The 15,233-nt window shown below is 45.7% G+C and overlaps 1 protein-coding gene across 1 annotated transcript in view; it reads left to right on the top strand.

Annotated features, from left to right (window-relative positions):
• Positions 1–15,233, top strand: part of LOC126194722 (putative helicase MOV-10) — a 348,426-nt gene that overhangs the window by 74,934 nt on the left and 258,259 nt on the right. Inside the window, exon 3 of the mRNA XM_049932971.1 lies at positions 12,800–12,960. Within this exon, the coding sequence (XP_049788928.1) occupies positions 12,800–12,960 (161 nt within the window). The remainder of the gene's footprint in view (positions 1–12,799; positions 12,961–15,233) is intronic.

The raw sequence follows: 15,233 nt of genomic DNA, 5'->3' as shown, positions 1-15,233 counted from the left end.
TTGGAGCATCGAAACCGGCTTCCGTTTTTCTCCCAGTAAGACCGTTTGTGTTAATTTTTGGCGACGTAAGGAGTTTCTTCCACCATCCTTACATCTAGGTCCTGTCAACCTTCCATTTTCAAACGTCGCTAAATTCTTGGGTCTTATGTTTGACAGAAAACTGTGCTGGTCCTCCCTCGTTTCCTATCGTTCGGCTCGCTGTCTGCGATCCCTTAACACCCTCCGTGTCCTGAATGATACCTCCTGGGGAGCGGACCGAGTGGTCCTTCTCCGCCTCTATCGCGCCTTAGTGCGCTCGATATTGGACTACGGAAGCATAGTCTACTCCTCTGCTCGGCCGTCTATTCTTCGGCGTCTCGACTCTATCCACCACCGTGGATTACGTTTAGTGTCTGGAGCTTTTTACACCAGCCCTGTGGAAAGCCTTTATGCTGAGACTACTGAGCCTCCGCTGTCCACTCGGCGAGCAGTCCTTCTGAGTCGTTATGCTAGCCATCTGTCTTCCATGCCTGCTAATCCAGCCCATGACCTTTTTTTCGACGCCTCCTTTGATGTAGGGTATGCAGGCCGCCCCTCCTCCCCACTACCACCGGGAGTCCGCTTCCGTCAACTGCTCCATTCTCTTTCCTTCCGCTTTCCTAAAACCTTCTTGACAACTTGGGGCACAGCACCGCCTTGGCTCCGTCCCCGGATTTGCCTGCTCCGTGAACTTCGTCGATTTCCCAAGGATGGTACCCCTTCACTTGTTTATCGTCGGGCATTTGCTGCTCTATGTGCACAAATGACAGACGCCACATTTATTTACACTGATGGCTCGAAAACATCGTTAGGTGTAGGTGGTGCCTATATTGTTGGCGACACCCCAAATCACTTTCGGCTTCCCGACCAGTGTTCGGTGTATACTGCGGAGCTTTACGCTGTTCTCCAGGCTGTCCACTACATCCGCCGCCATCAGCGGATACAGTACGTTATCTGCTCAGATTCTCTCAGCTCTCTCCTCAGTCTCCAAGCTCTTTATCCTGTGCACCCTCTGGTCCACCGGATTCAGGACTGTCTGCACTTGCGACACCTGGGGGGTGTCTCGGTGGCGTTCCTCTGGCTCCCGGGACACGTTGGTATCTGTGGAAATGAGGCGGCCGATATTGCAGCCAAGGCTGCAGTCTCTCTTCTTCGGCCAGCTATTCAATCGATTCCCTTCGCCGATCTACGGAGCGTTTTATGTCGTCGAGTTGTTCTTTTATGGCACGCACATTGGTTGCCACTTCCCCATAATAAATTGCGGGATGTGAAAGCTCTTCCTTGTGCTTGGACCTCTTCCTCCCGAACGTGTCGTCGGGAGGAGGTAATTTTAACTAGACTCCGGATAGGGCACTGTCTTTTTAGCCATCGACATCTTTTAAGCGGTGATCCTCGCCCACTCTGTCCCCACTGCTCTCAGCTGTGGACGGTAAGACACCTTTTAATTGAGTGCCCCTATTTTAATCCGTTACGCTCCCGTCTACAGCTATCGCCTGATATATCGTTGATTTTAGCAGATGACACGCGCTCAGCCGATCGCGTTCTCGAGTTTATTAGTGCCAGTGACATGACGTCAGTCATTTGAAGCTTTTTTTTTTGGGGACAACCAACCCCTTTCAGTAGTGGATTTTTAAGCCTTCCTTCTGCTTTTAGTTTCTCCAATTTTATGACTTTCGTTCCCATTGCTGCTGGTTTCCATTTTCGGTTTTTTACTGTTTCCTAAGTCACGGACCGGGTGCTAATGACCATAGCAGTTTTGTGCCCAAAAAAAAAATGACTGCTCATTGAGTCAATACATATTAAAATGGGGTCAACAGAGGCCAGTTTAAGAAACTTATGGGCTCTGCTAACAGCTATCAGCTCTTCCATAATCACTCTGCACATTCCCTATAGTGAGTGGCATTCCATACCAGCAGATCCCACTTGGCCTAGGGGCAGCATCTTTGATAGTAATCAAAATGTCCTAAGTCCCAGGTTCGAACCGTGACACCAGTTAAATATTGAATAAAATCATCAGCAATGGCACTGAAGACTTGCAACATAAGAAGTCATCCTCATTCTCACAACGGCGTTGTCAAAGAGTACGGAGAAGCATACGGAGGTTCAGGGCACTCTCTTGCCCTTGGGGTGGGAAACTGTCCCTTAAGGGAGAAGAATCATCAGTGATCAATGGAATGAGGATGCAGGCGGCAATGGGAACCAGTGCATTAAAGACACATAATGTGTATCCACAGAATGTGGCATATAATTGAGAAAGTTTCATGATGGTCTCTCCACTGGCAGAAGATTCCAGATTAGTCCCCCATTCCGATCTCTGGGATGGGACTGCCGAGGGGGAGGTGACCATGAGAAAGATTGAATAAAAACAAAAGGATAATGTTCTATGAGTTGGGGCATGGAATGTCAGGATTGTTTTTCCCCACTTGTCTTCATTACCTTACATTTTTCTACATTTAGAAGTAGCTGCCATTCATCTCACCAAATAGAAATTCTAAGTCGTCCTGTAGCCTTTTACAGTAACCCAACAATGACACTTTCTCATATACTACAGTGTCTTCAGCAAACAGCTAAGATTTCTCCTCATCCTATCACTTTCTGGGAATGTAGGAATATAGAATCTGCCTGTTGCCCTTCATCCATAGCTCACAGGATTTCATGTGAGAAAAGGGGAAGCAGAGTTTCTCATGAGTGATGCTTTTTAAATCCATGCTGATTTTTGGAGAGAAGATTTTCTGTTTCAGGGAAATTTATTATATTAAAGAGTAGAATATCTTAAAGAATTCTGCAACATACCAATATTAAGGGTGTTTGTCTCTAGTTTTACAGAGCTGTTCTTTTGCCCTTCTTTTATATGGGCATCACCTGTGCTGTTTCCCAGTCATTTGCTCCTTTGCAGTGGGTGAGAGATGTGCTCAATAAATGCAAGCTAGATAAGGGCGAGTACTGTAGAGTAATCTCTGTAAACCAAATTCGAATTCCATCCAGACCTGGAGACTGAGACTTGTTTGTCCTCACTTCTTTCTGTTGCTTTGTAATGCCAGAGTTGCCTACTTCTATGTCCTCCATAGGGAGTCTGTATGCTGGTCAAACAGTGGTGTGTCTGGCAGACCACCTCTGTGAATGGTTTTTGTAAATGCAAAACTTAAGACTTCAGCTATCGGTTTGCTGTCTTCTATTGGTGCACCAGACTGGTCAATGAGTGACTGGACAGGAGTCTTCAACCCACTTAGTGATTTTACATAGAACCAGAATTCATGAGGATATGACTGGAAGTTGTATGCTTTGTGCTTCAGTCTTTGTATAGATACACTTATTTCTATTAACCCTTGCCCATTGACATTTCTGAATTTTATTTTGAACCTAGAGTGCTACAGTCTTTGCTCCTCAGCATTTCCCAGATTTTGTTATTGAACCACGGTGCATCTTTCTGATCTTAATCTCTTCTCTCGGCGTGTACCTCTCCGGAGTGTAACTTACAGTCAGTTTAGTTTTGTGCAAAATTCCTCTGTCTCTCACATTGGAACTAAAATGGTGCCTGAGTAAGATAACTGCTTGCCACTTGTTGTTTTCTTAATGGATTTATTAACTTTAGTAATCGTCTTCATTATGAATCGTGATCACTAATCTCGCTCTCTGTACTGACACTGTTGATACGGTCATTCATCATGAACAACTTTTTGCGAAGGCGCCAAACGGTAGCCGTGTTCTTCGATTTGGAGAAGGCTTATGATACCTGTTGGAGAGGAGGTATCCTCCGCACTATGCACAGGTGGGGCCTAAGTGGTCGCCTGCCCCTTTTTATTGATTCCTTTTTAACGGATCGAAAGTTTAGGGTACATGTGGGTTCCGTATTGTCAGACGTCTTCCTCCAGGAGAACGGAGTGCCTCAGGGCTCCGTCTTGAGCGTAGCCCTTTTTGCCATCGCGATCAATCCAATTATGGATTGCATTCCACCTAATGTCTCAGGCTCTCTCTTTGTCGATGACTTCGCGATCTACTGCAGTGCCCAGAGAACATGCCTCCTGGAGCGCTGCCTTCAGCGTTGTCTAGACAGCCTCTACTCATGGAGCGTGGCAAATGGCTTCTGGTTGTCTGAAGAGAAGACGGTTTGTATCAACTTTTGGTGATATAAAGCGTTCCTTCCGCCATCCTTACATCTCGGTCCCGTTGTTCTCCCATTCGTGGAAACAACTAAGTTTCTAGGGCTCACGTTGGACAGGAAACTGTGTTGGTCTCCGCATGTCTCTTATTTGGCGGCCCGTTGTACACGTTCCCTTAATGTCCTCAGAGTTCTTAGCGGTTCATCTTGGGGAGCGGATCGCACTGTCCTGCATCGCTTGCATCGGTCCATAGTCCGATCGAAGCTAGATTATGGGAGCTTTGTCTACTCATCCGCTCGGCCATCCCTCTTACACCGTCTCAACTCCATCCACCATCGGGGGTTACGTCTTGCGACCGGAGCCTTCTACACTAGTCCTGTCGAGAGTCTTTATGCTGAAGCTGCCGAATTACCATTGACCTACCGGCACGACGTACTGCTGTGTCGGTATGCCTGCCGGCTGTTGTCTATGCCCGACCACCCCTCTTACCAGTCCTTCTTCGCCGATTCTCTCGACCGTCAGTACGGGTTGTATGTGTCTGCCCTGCTGCACCCCGGAGTCCGCTTCCATCACCTGCTTCGACAATTGGATTTTGCCCTCCCTACCACCTTCAGAGAGGGTGAGAGCCCGACACCACCTTGGCTCCAGGCTCCGGTTCATATTTATCTCGACCTCAGCTCACTCCCGAAGGAGGGTACTCTGGCTGCAGTGTATTGCTCACGGTTTGTCGAACTTCGTGCTCGACTTGCCGGTCACACCTTTATTTACACCGATGGTTCCAAAACTGACGATGGTGTCGGCTGTGCCTTTGTCGTCGGGGCCGCCACCTTTAAATACCGGCTCCTCGACCAATGTTCGAGCTTTACGGCCGAGCTTTTTGCTGTCCATCAGGCCGTTCAGTATGCCCGCCGCCACCGCCATTCATTGTATGTACTCTGCTCTGACTCACTCAGTGCTCTTCAGAGCCTTGGAGCTCCCTATCCGGTCCATCCCTTGATTCAACGGATACAGCAGTCCCTCCATTCTTTCGCTGATAATGGTTCTCCTGTCAGCTTTTTGTGGGTTCCCGGACATGTAGGAGTGCCTGGGAATGAGGCTGTGGATGCTGCAGCCAAGGCTGCAGTCCTCCTGCCTCGGCCAGCCTCCCATTGTGTCCCGTCATCTGACGTTCGTGGGGTTGTTTGTAAGAGGCTTGTGTCGTTGTGGTGGGATGCTTGGTCATCCCTCCAAGGAAACAAGCTCCGGGCAGTAAAACCGCTCCCAACTGCTTGGACAACCTCCTCCCGACCATCTCGGCGAGAAGAGATCCTTCTGACCAGGTTGCGGATTGGGCATTGCCGGTTTAGCCACCGCTACCTGCTCTCCGGTGACCCAGCCCCGCAGTGCCCTTGTGGTCAGGCATTAACAGTGCGCCATGTTTTATTGTCATGTCCCCGTTTTAGTCAATTTCGTGTTGTCCTGTCCCTGCCATCTACTTTACCAGATATTTTAGCTGATGACGCTCGACCAGCTGCTCGTATTCTGCGTTTTATAACTTTGACTGGCTTGTCCAAAGACATCTAACCTTTTTACTTATTTTATCTGCATCTTTGTCAGGTCTTTCTGGTGTCCCCCCATCCCCTTGAGTTTTACTAGATTCCATGTGCTCTAACAACAGTGACTGGGCGCTAATGACCTCAGTAGTTGAGCGCCCTTAAACCCCACCAAAAAAAAAAAAAAAAAAAAAAGATACGGTCATGTCTGTTTGTAGGTACAAGGTCTAAAATATTTGCATTGTTCGTAGATTGTCGAACTAGCTGTTCAAGACAGTTTAGAAAAAACTCTGTTCAAAAGTACTTCACAAGACAAGACTCTCTCTCTGTACCACCTGCAGTGAATCCCTCCACCTCTGTCTCTGCTTGGTAAATTAAAATTGCCTCCACTTCATTGGATGATTGGGATATTTCCATGCTGTTGAGTCTAGACTTTCTATGAGTGATTCTGAAACTGGTACAGCGAAATAAGGTGGTTGCTGGAAACATCCAGTGATTAGTTTATATAAGTGCTTACTTGTGTCCAGATGACTTCACAGTTAGACTAGATTTCACCGTTGATAGACAGTGAGCAAGAAAGTGCGACTGGCCAGACTCGGAGGAGGGTATTGCCTCATGATCTCTACCTACCTTGTTGACACTCTATATGTAGCGTAAGCCAAAAAAGAAAAGAAAAACGACACACCATGAAGCAATTATCCAAATGTGACATAAGGTGGTAGATGTGGTGTACGTATACAGATAAACAAATTATCACCATTTCAGGAAAATTGGACGATTTGCCGGCCTCTGTGTCTGAGAGGTTCTAGGCGCTTCAGTCTGGAACCGTACTGCTGCTGTGATCATAGGCTCGAATCCTGCCTTGGGCATGGCTGTGTTTGATATCCTTAGGTTAGTTAGGTTTAAGTAGTTCTAAGTCTAGGGGACTGATGATCTCAGATGTGAAGTCCCATAGTGTTTAGAGCCATTTGAACCTCCTTCTTCTTCTTCTTCTTCTTTTTTTTTTCTAATATATATATATATATATATATATATATATATATATATATATATATATATATATATATATATATATATATATATATATATATATATATATATATATATATATATATAGTTTAATAGAGGGGAAACATTCCACGTAGGAAAAATATATCTAAAAAACAAAGATGATGTGACTTACCAAATGAAAGTGCTGGCAGGTCGCCAGACACACAAACGAACACAAACATACACACAAAATTCAAGCTTTCGCAACAAACTGTTGCCTCATCAGGAAAGAGGGAAGGAGAGGGAAAGACGAAAGGATGTGGGTTTTAAGGGAGAAGGTAAGGAGTCATTCCAATCCCGGGAGCGGAAAGACTTACCTTACGGGGAAAAAAGGACGGGTATACACTCGCACACACACAAATATCCATCCACTCACCGACCCTCCGTGGGTTCCATGTTTTCTGTCGAAATTGGGTCGGACCCTTGCGGGCTTCTGGTGGCGTTTGTACATTGGTCCGTACAGACGTTGCTAGCACGTGGATTCCTCTCCAAACTGCATTGGAAGCGGTTGCTGTTAGGGTCCACTTAGGCTCTGCAGTCACAGTTTGCAATCTTTATCTCCCTCCTGACAGGACTCTTACACCTGCTGCCTTAACCACCCTTCTTCAGCAACTTCCTCCTCCCTTCCTCCTCCTTGGGGATTTTAATGCTCATCATCCTTTGTGGGGCAGTGCCTTTCCATCTAGACGAGGTCTTCTTATAGACCAAGTTATTGCAAGCCACAACCTGTGCCTTCTTAATGATGGCTCCCCTATTCATTTCAGTGCCGGTCATGCTACCTTTTCTGCCATTGATCTTTCTCTTTCTTCTCCCTCTCTCCTCCCTTCATTACACTGCTCGCCACACGACGACCTTTGTGATAGTGACCATTTCCCGTTGATTATCCCGCTCCCTGATGGACAGGTTACCTCGTTGGTCTTTCCACCGCGCCGATTGGCCTCTATACACTGCACAGGTCGAGTTTTCTCCCTCTTTGTCGGGTTGTATTGATGATGTCCTACGTTCGTGTCTGACGCGATTGTTCGCGCTGCTAACCTTGCTGTCCCGCGCTCATCTGGACCATTTCGTCGCCGGCAAGTCCCGTGGTGGAGTACGGCCATTGCCATTGCCATCCGTGATCGCTGTCGAGCTTTGCAACACTTTAAGAGGCACCCATCCGCAGCCAGCCTTGCTACCTTTAAACGCCTTCGCGCTAAAGCCCGTTATTTAATCAAACAGAGGAAGCGGATATGTTGGGAACGATTCATTTCTTCCCTTGGTTCCACTGTCCCTCTGTCACGGGTATGGGCTACACTTCGCTCTCTCCAAGGTTGCCATCGGCAGTCCACTCTCCCAGGCCTTCACCTCCCAGATGGCATTTGTACGGACCCATTAGTTCTCGCAGAACATCTTGCGACCCATTTTGCAGTGGCATCAGCGTCAGCCTCCTATCCAGCTGCCTTCCTTCATCAAAAACAGCAGGCTGAAGCTCTCACCTTATGTTTCACCACTTGTGAGTCAGAATCTTACAACGAACCTTTTACTGAATGGGAATTTCTTTCTGCTCTATCTTCTTCTCATGATACGGCCCCTGGCCCAGATTCCATTCATAACCAACTGCTTCAACATCTCAGTGCTCCACAACGGCAACATCTTCTTCGGGTGTTTAACCGTATCTGGCTCCAGGGTGACTTCCCTTCTCAGTGGAGGGATAGCATTGTGGTTCCTGTCCTTAAGCCTGGTAAGGACCCCGTATCTGTTGACAGCTATCGGCCAATTAGTTTGACCAATGTTGTTTGTAAGTTACTTGAACGGATGGTAGCCCGTTGGCTCACTTGGGTCCTCGAATCTCGGGATCTATTGTCCCCTTACCAGTGTGGCTTTCGAGAGGGACGATCTCCAATCGATCATTTACTTCGCTTGGAATCCGCAGTTCGGCAGGCTTTTTCCCAGCGCCGCCATTTGGTTGCTGTGTTTTTTTACCTTCGCAAGGCCTATGACACGGCCTGGCGCCATCACATCTTACTAACCCTTCATCAGTGGGGTCTTCGGGGCCCACTCCCAATTTTTATCCGCCAGTTCCTGATCCATCGGTCATTCAGAGTTCGAGTTGGTACTGCTTTAGTTCTCCACGGACCCAGGAGACGGGCATCCCACAGGGTTCTGTCTTGAGTGTCCTTCTTTTCCTCATTGCTATCGATGGACTCGTGGCCTCTGTCGGTCCCTTGGTCACTCCTGCCCTGTATGTGGATGATTTCTGCATTTGGGTTAGTTCCTCCTCAATGGCATCTGCAGAACGGCAGCTCCAGGTGGCTATACGGCGTGCCTCTGCATGGACCCTCTCACACGGGTTTCAATTCTCTCCTTTAAAATCGCGGGTGGTCCACTTCTGTCGCCGTACTACGATCCACCCTGATCCAGAGCTCTATCTTGCTGCGCAACGATTGCCTGTGGTTCCACAGTTTCGTTTCCTGGGTCTTCTTTTCGACAAAAAGCTCACTTGGCTGCCCCATATCAGACTCCTGAAGGTAGGATGTTTCCGTAAACTCAATGTCCTTCGCTTCCTTGCCCACTCCTCTTGGGGTGCGGACCGTTCCCTCCTCCTCCGTCTTTATCGTGCCCTAGTTCTGTCTCGTTTGGACTATGGTTGTCAAGTTTATGGTTCAGCTGCTCCTTCCACACTGCACGTGCTGGATCCAGTCCACCATCGTGGTATCCGTTTGGCCACCGGTGCCTTCCCTACTAGCCCTGCTGATAGTCTCCTGGTTGAAGCTGGGATCCCCCCCCCCCCCCCCCTTTCTGTTCGGCGGTCCCAGCTTCTGGTGTCTTATTCCCTCACTATCCGTTCTTCTCCCACTCATCCTTCCTATTCTATCCTGTTCCCAGACCATGGACGTCGCCCACCCGACTCCCGCCCTCGGGCGGGTTTACCGGCTGGGCTGCGCCTTGCGTCTCTTTACCGTGATTTTCATCCTCCTTCTTTGTCCTGTCTTCCTCGCTCCCTCCCCTCCACCCCTCCTTGGTTAGTTCCTCGGCCTTGAATTCGGATGGATCTCCGCCGCGGTCCGAAAGATTCCATCCCCCCGGTGGTGTTCCGTTCCTTTTTCTGCCAAATTTTATGGGAGTTTCGGGATGCTGTTGTTTTTTACACTGATGGCTCTAAATCTGCTGATCATGTTGGGCATGCCTTCACGTCCTCTGTTGGAATGGAAAATCATCTGCTGCCACCTACATGTGGGGTGTTTACTGCGGAATTGATAGCAAATTCCCGGGCCCTTACCTTTATTAAACAATCCCCACACAACCGCGTTTTGTTATGTACGGACTCGATGAGTGGCCTTCTTGCTATTGACCGGTGTTTTTCGCGCCATCCTTTGGTCTCTGCCATCCATGACCATCTCGCTGATATTCACCGTGCTGCTTGTTCCATTGACTTCCTATGCGTCCCTGGCCATGTGGGTATCCCGGGTAATGAGCTCGCTGATCGTTTGGCTGGGGGAGCAGTTACTTACCCCCCGTTTTCTGTAACCCCTCCTGCAGCGGATTTACGGCTTCACATCAAATCCCACTTCGCACAGTCATGGGCCAATTCTTGGGAGGCTACTCCACTGTCTAATAAACTTCGTGCAATTAAGGTGACACCAGGCCCATGGCGTTCTTCCTTTCGCCTCTCCCGAAAGGACTCGACCACACTGTGTCATCTCCGCATTGGCCATACCAGGCTGACCCATGGTTTTCTTTTGCGTGATGAGCCACCCCCGCTATGTGGTTGTGGAGCCTTCCAGTCAGTGGCCCACATTTTGGTTGAATGCCCCCTTCTTTTGGCTCTGCGTGCTAAGTACAGACTCCCCCACACTTTACCTTTGATGTTGGCTGACGATTCCCGGATGGTCTCTCTGGTTCTCGGTTTCCTCCGGGAGAGTGGTTTTTATTCTCAGTTTTAAGGTTTTTAATCTCTCTCTGGTGTTGGGGCAGGGCGGTGAGTGTTTGGGTGTCTCCTACTGTAGGGAGTGTTCAGAGATTCCCGATTCACCTCCCTGACCGGAATCCTCTTTTCTTCCCCTTTTACTCTGTTTTTACCCCCCCCCCCTTTTTTTTTAAAGGCTTGGTTAGTCTTTCTATTCCCATACGTACTTTCTGCATTATAGCAGTCACAGGTGGTCTTGCCTATGCTGCTTCAGCATAGTGTTGGGTTCGTTCTCTTGCCAACTTCCCTCATTTGTTTTTTACCAATGACAACGTGACTGCCCTTTTACGTTTTTCCCTTTTTCCGTTTTATTGTTCTGACTTTTCTGAGATGTCCCGTTAGCAGAATGGAGTATATTTGAAACGAGGGACTGATGACCTTGCTGTTTGGTCCCTTCAACCTGAAACAACCAACCAACCAACTGAGAATTGATTGATACGTTGATTGATAGAGTTGCTGGATGTCCTCCTGAGGGATATCTTGCCAAATTCTGTCCAGTTGGCATGTTAGATCATAAAAACCCCGAGCTAGGTGGAGTGCCCTGACCATAATGCTCCAAACGTTCTCAATTGGGGAGAAATCTGGTGACCTTGCTGGCTAAGATAGGGTTTGGCAAGCATGAAGACAAGCAGTAGAAACTCATGTTGTGTGCACTTGGGCATTGTCTTGCTGAAATGGAGGCCCAGGATAACGTGCCATAAAGGGCAACAAAACAGGACATAGAACACTATTTACATATCGCTGTGCCCAAAGGGTGCCGCAGATAATGGCCAAAGGGGTCCTGCTATGTAAAGAAGTGGCACCTCAGACCATCACTCCTGGTTGTCAGGCCATACGGTGTGCGACAGTCAGGTACGTGTCCTACCCCTGTCTGGAGTGTGTCCAGACACGTCTTTGCCGGTCATAAGGTCTCTGCCCGAAGCAGGACTTGACACTTCTACTCCATTCAACGAGATTCTAGGCCACAGATGTGTCCGGAGATGCCCGGACAGCAGTTGGATACCAACCTGACTGTCGACCACCATATGGTTTGACAACCAGGAGTTACAATGTGGGGTGTCATTTCTTGTCATAGCAGGACCCCTCTGTCATCTGCTGCAACTTTTGAGCACGGTGATACATTGACAATATTCTACAACTTGTTTTGTTGCCCTTCATGGCAAGCCACCCCAGGCTTACATTTCATCAAGATAATGCCCACCCACACTAGAGTTTGTACTGCTTGTCTTCATGTTTGCTATACTGGCCAGCTAGGTCGCTGAATGTCTTCCAGACGCTCAGAGCATTATGGTCGGGGCCCTCCAACTAGCTCAGGATTTTGACACTCTGATGTGCCAATTCGACAGAATTTGACAGGATATCCCTTAGGACATCCAACAACTCTATGAATGTATCAATCGATACTAAGACGAGCAACTGCTTGCATAAGGTCCAGAGGTGGACAAACACTTTCTGACTTCGTCATTATGTGAAGCTCTTTCTCTTAAATAAATCATATATTTTTTTCTGAAATTGTAATCGTCTGTTTATCTGTATACATACATCACATCTACCAGTTTAGGTCCCATTGAGATAATTCCTTCAAGGTGTGCCATTATTCTTTATTGTCTTAGTGTACCATATTTCAAGGTTATGCTAACAAGAGGATAGACCTCGGAGCCATTTTTATCTAACAATACAAATGTTGCATCAGCTTCAAAATTTTGAGCAATTTGCAGCAGTAGAGTGCAGGCAGTGCTATTTTTAGCTTGTATGGAATGGAGGAGCTCCCTCTTTGTATTCCTAAACACTGTTACTGTCAGACATTTTCCAGAAAACTGCTACTAGGTGTCTATCGAAGTGTGATAACAACTCTTTCACTAAATTCACTTTCGTATTCAGAAAGGGTGCTGACAACAGTGCCATTAAGCACCCTAAAATCAGTGGCATCACTGTAATTGTATTGACTCTGTATCACCATTGATTTTTACAAAGAGTAATGTATCTGTATGGATTGCTGTGCCGAACACTCTTTTCAAATTAATCCCCAAGCATCTGCTAAACAAATGTTTTAATAAGTGTAATTTAATAGAAATATTGACAGTACACTTGGCACACAAAAAATAAAACCATCAGAATAAGTGATTTTTGTTCATTTTCATTCTCTCGTACAGGCCAGACGTCGCCGAAATCAGAAGAAGGATGATCCTGATCTGCAGAAGTTGAAATGTCAACTGTGTCCGTACAACAGCATCGACGAAGCAGACTTTGAGTCTCACAAACGTACCTTTCAACACAAGTTCAACTATTGTCAGTTCCAGTTCCAGAAACATAGGTAAATGAAAATAATTTATTGCTTTTTATTTTATGCACCTGTTTAGTTTTAGAAGGTGCTTCAGAGAGTGTCATGATGTATGTATCTGCTATGAAAAGTGTGTTTAAATTTACTGACAGATAAACTGTCCACTTGGCTGTGACTCAGCTGTTTGAGTCTTCCCTTTGGCAAGCTATTGAGGAAAGGCTTATCTTTTGCTTCCATCCTGAGACTGCCGTTACCTCTCAGCTACTTAGTGCTGGAGTTGACACTTCGTCTGTCGCTAACTGGGAGAGGGCAATCAATCAAGGTTTAATGAGCTTCATCAGACTAATCAGGGACCACTCAAATCTAAAGTTTGTGTGTGTGTGTGTGTGTGTGTGTGAGTGTGTGTGTGTGTGTGTGTGTGTGAGAGAGAGAGAGAGAGAGAGAGAGAGAGAGAGAGAGAGACTGTTAACAGGTTTGGCATTAGGGTAATTCTGTACCAATTTTAAATATGTTTCGTGCTTGACTATGTTCAATTTTGTTGAAATTTGCTCAGAAGGTAGCTAAGGGACCTGTATGAACTTCTTCAAAGTTTCATCTCCATCTGTAACTTGTTGTAGTTAGTAAAGCTGTTTTCACAAAGATCAATTTTTCGGAACTGGGAATGTGTGAAAAAATCAAAGCTATTGTTCCAAGTATTGCCAACTATTGTTCTTGTCCTGATGGTTGGGACCATGAAACTTGCCATCAGGATGCAAATTTTAGTGCATAATACAGCAATAATATAAATGAATAGTAGAAAATAATGTCCAAGGCATAATATCTCTTCTGGCTTGCTGATAGATCTTGATGTTTTTACCCATATTAACAAGGAGTAAGTAGTGAATAAAAGACAGAGGGATCATGTTTGTTCATCAGTGCATTTTCTGCTTGCTTCTCAGGAAATTACTGAATTACATACTTCCCTACATGTCTGTTCTATATGTTATTAGCCTCTAAAGTTACCAAAATTAGCAAATGTGCCATATTTTGCCTATATTTGGCACATCTTGAAATTGTCACCACTTATTATATTAGGCCTATCAGGAATACCTATTTTCATTTTGGCATCATTTCAGTAAATTTAAAGAAAATTTGCTTCTTGTGTTTACTACTATTTATTTTTAATCTTCACTTTCTTGCTGTTGTTGCTGCTCTTTCGGAAACTGAAAAGTCTTCTGTAGTCCTTTTAGTTTTCTATTGCAGAGCCACAAAATCACTCAAGAATGGCCCAGAATCCTGAATCTAGTTGTGAACAAATAAATTTAATACAGTAAAAGTAAAAAAGTCACCTTCTTTTAATAATTGGTAGCATTTTGTAGGTATGGTTATTGAATTAGTTCTCTTTCACCTCCATATCACGAATTCTCTGTTGGTATAACTGTAAACAAGTTTCGCTACTGCAATGCAGCACAGTAACCTGTCTTGGAATCTAGAACCAGCAGTTTATCATAATTCACTGCAACACTGTAAGAGTACAATACTTCAAACACATTTTTTAAAAGAAGCCATAAATGGACAATATTTAAATGTGTTGTTGAAACCCCAAAATTTAAGTAGATTTTCTTCTTGTTAACTGAAATGACACCAAACTGAAAGTGAGCGTCTTTTCCGCAGTGGTGTAGACAAATATCTAATCAGTCATGTCAAATATACGCAAAATTTAGTACATTTGATATTTTTGATAACTTTAGAGGATGTTATTAACTTTATGAGCTGTGGACTTTCTACAAATGTATGTACTAATTTTCTGACAGCCAGACAGCCGGTGCACAGTTCCATGACCATGTTCGCTGCCCCTTTATTAAGTATCTACTCCTTGTCAAAATATGGGGAAAATATGTCAAAATAAAATTTTTCAGCTAGTTCGATGAGACATGGTGCTGTGAGTATTAATTTGTGATCTTCATATATGTTATTTCTATATTCAGGGCAAAAGTGTTGGGATGGTAATCTATTAGGTTAGGAATAATGACTTGCCAAGTATCAGGAATTTTTCACTTGTTTCCATTTCCACAGAAAGTGGCCCATGCACAAAAGGCTTTATCATCTACACAAAGTTACATATGGAGGTGAAACATGGCAATAGTCCATGCAGGTCGATGAGTTACATTATTTGCAAATTTCAGCAAAACTAAAACACCTAGGTTACTTGACATGATATGTCTTATTAGTGTCACAAGAAGTGGATACTCTCACAGAAATATATGAAAATGTGTGTGTGTTATTTGTTCAAAAGGCAGTTATTTAAGAACTGCCATGTACAAGTT

This window comes from Schistocerca nitens, chromosome 7 (genome assembly GCF_023898315.1).
Source record: "Schistocerca nitens isolate TAMUIC-IGC-003100 chromosome 7, iqSchNite1.1, whole genome shotgun sequence".
Classification (NCBI taxonomy): Eukaryota; Metazoa; Arthropoda; class Insecta; order Orthoptera; family Acrididae; genus Schistocerca; species Schistocerca nitens.
Note: the sequence above shows the minus strand (reverse complement) of the source record. Positions and strands in the feature narration are given on the sequence as shown.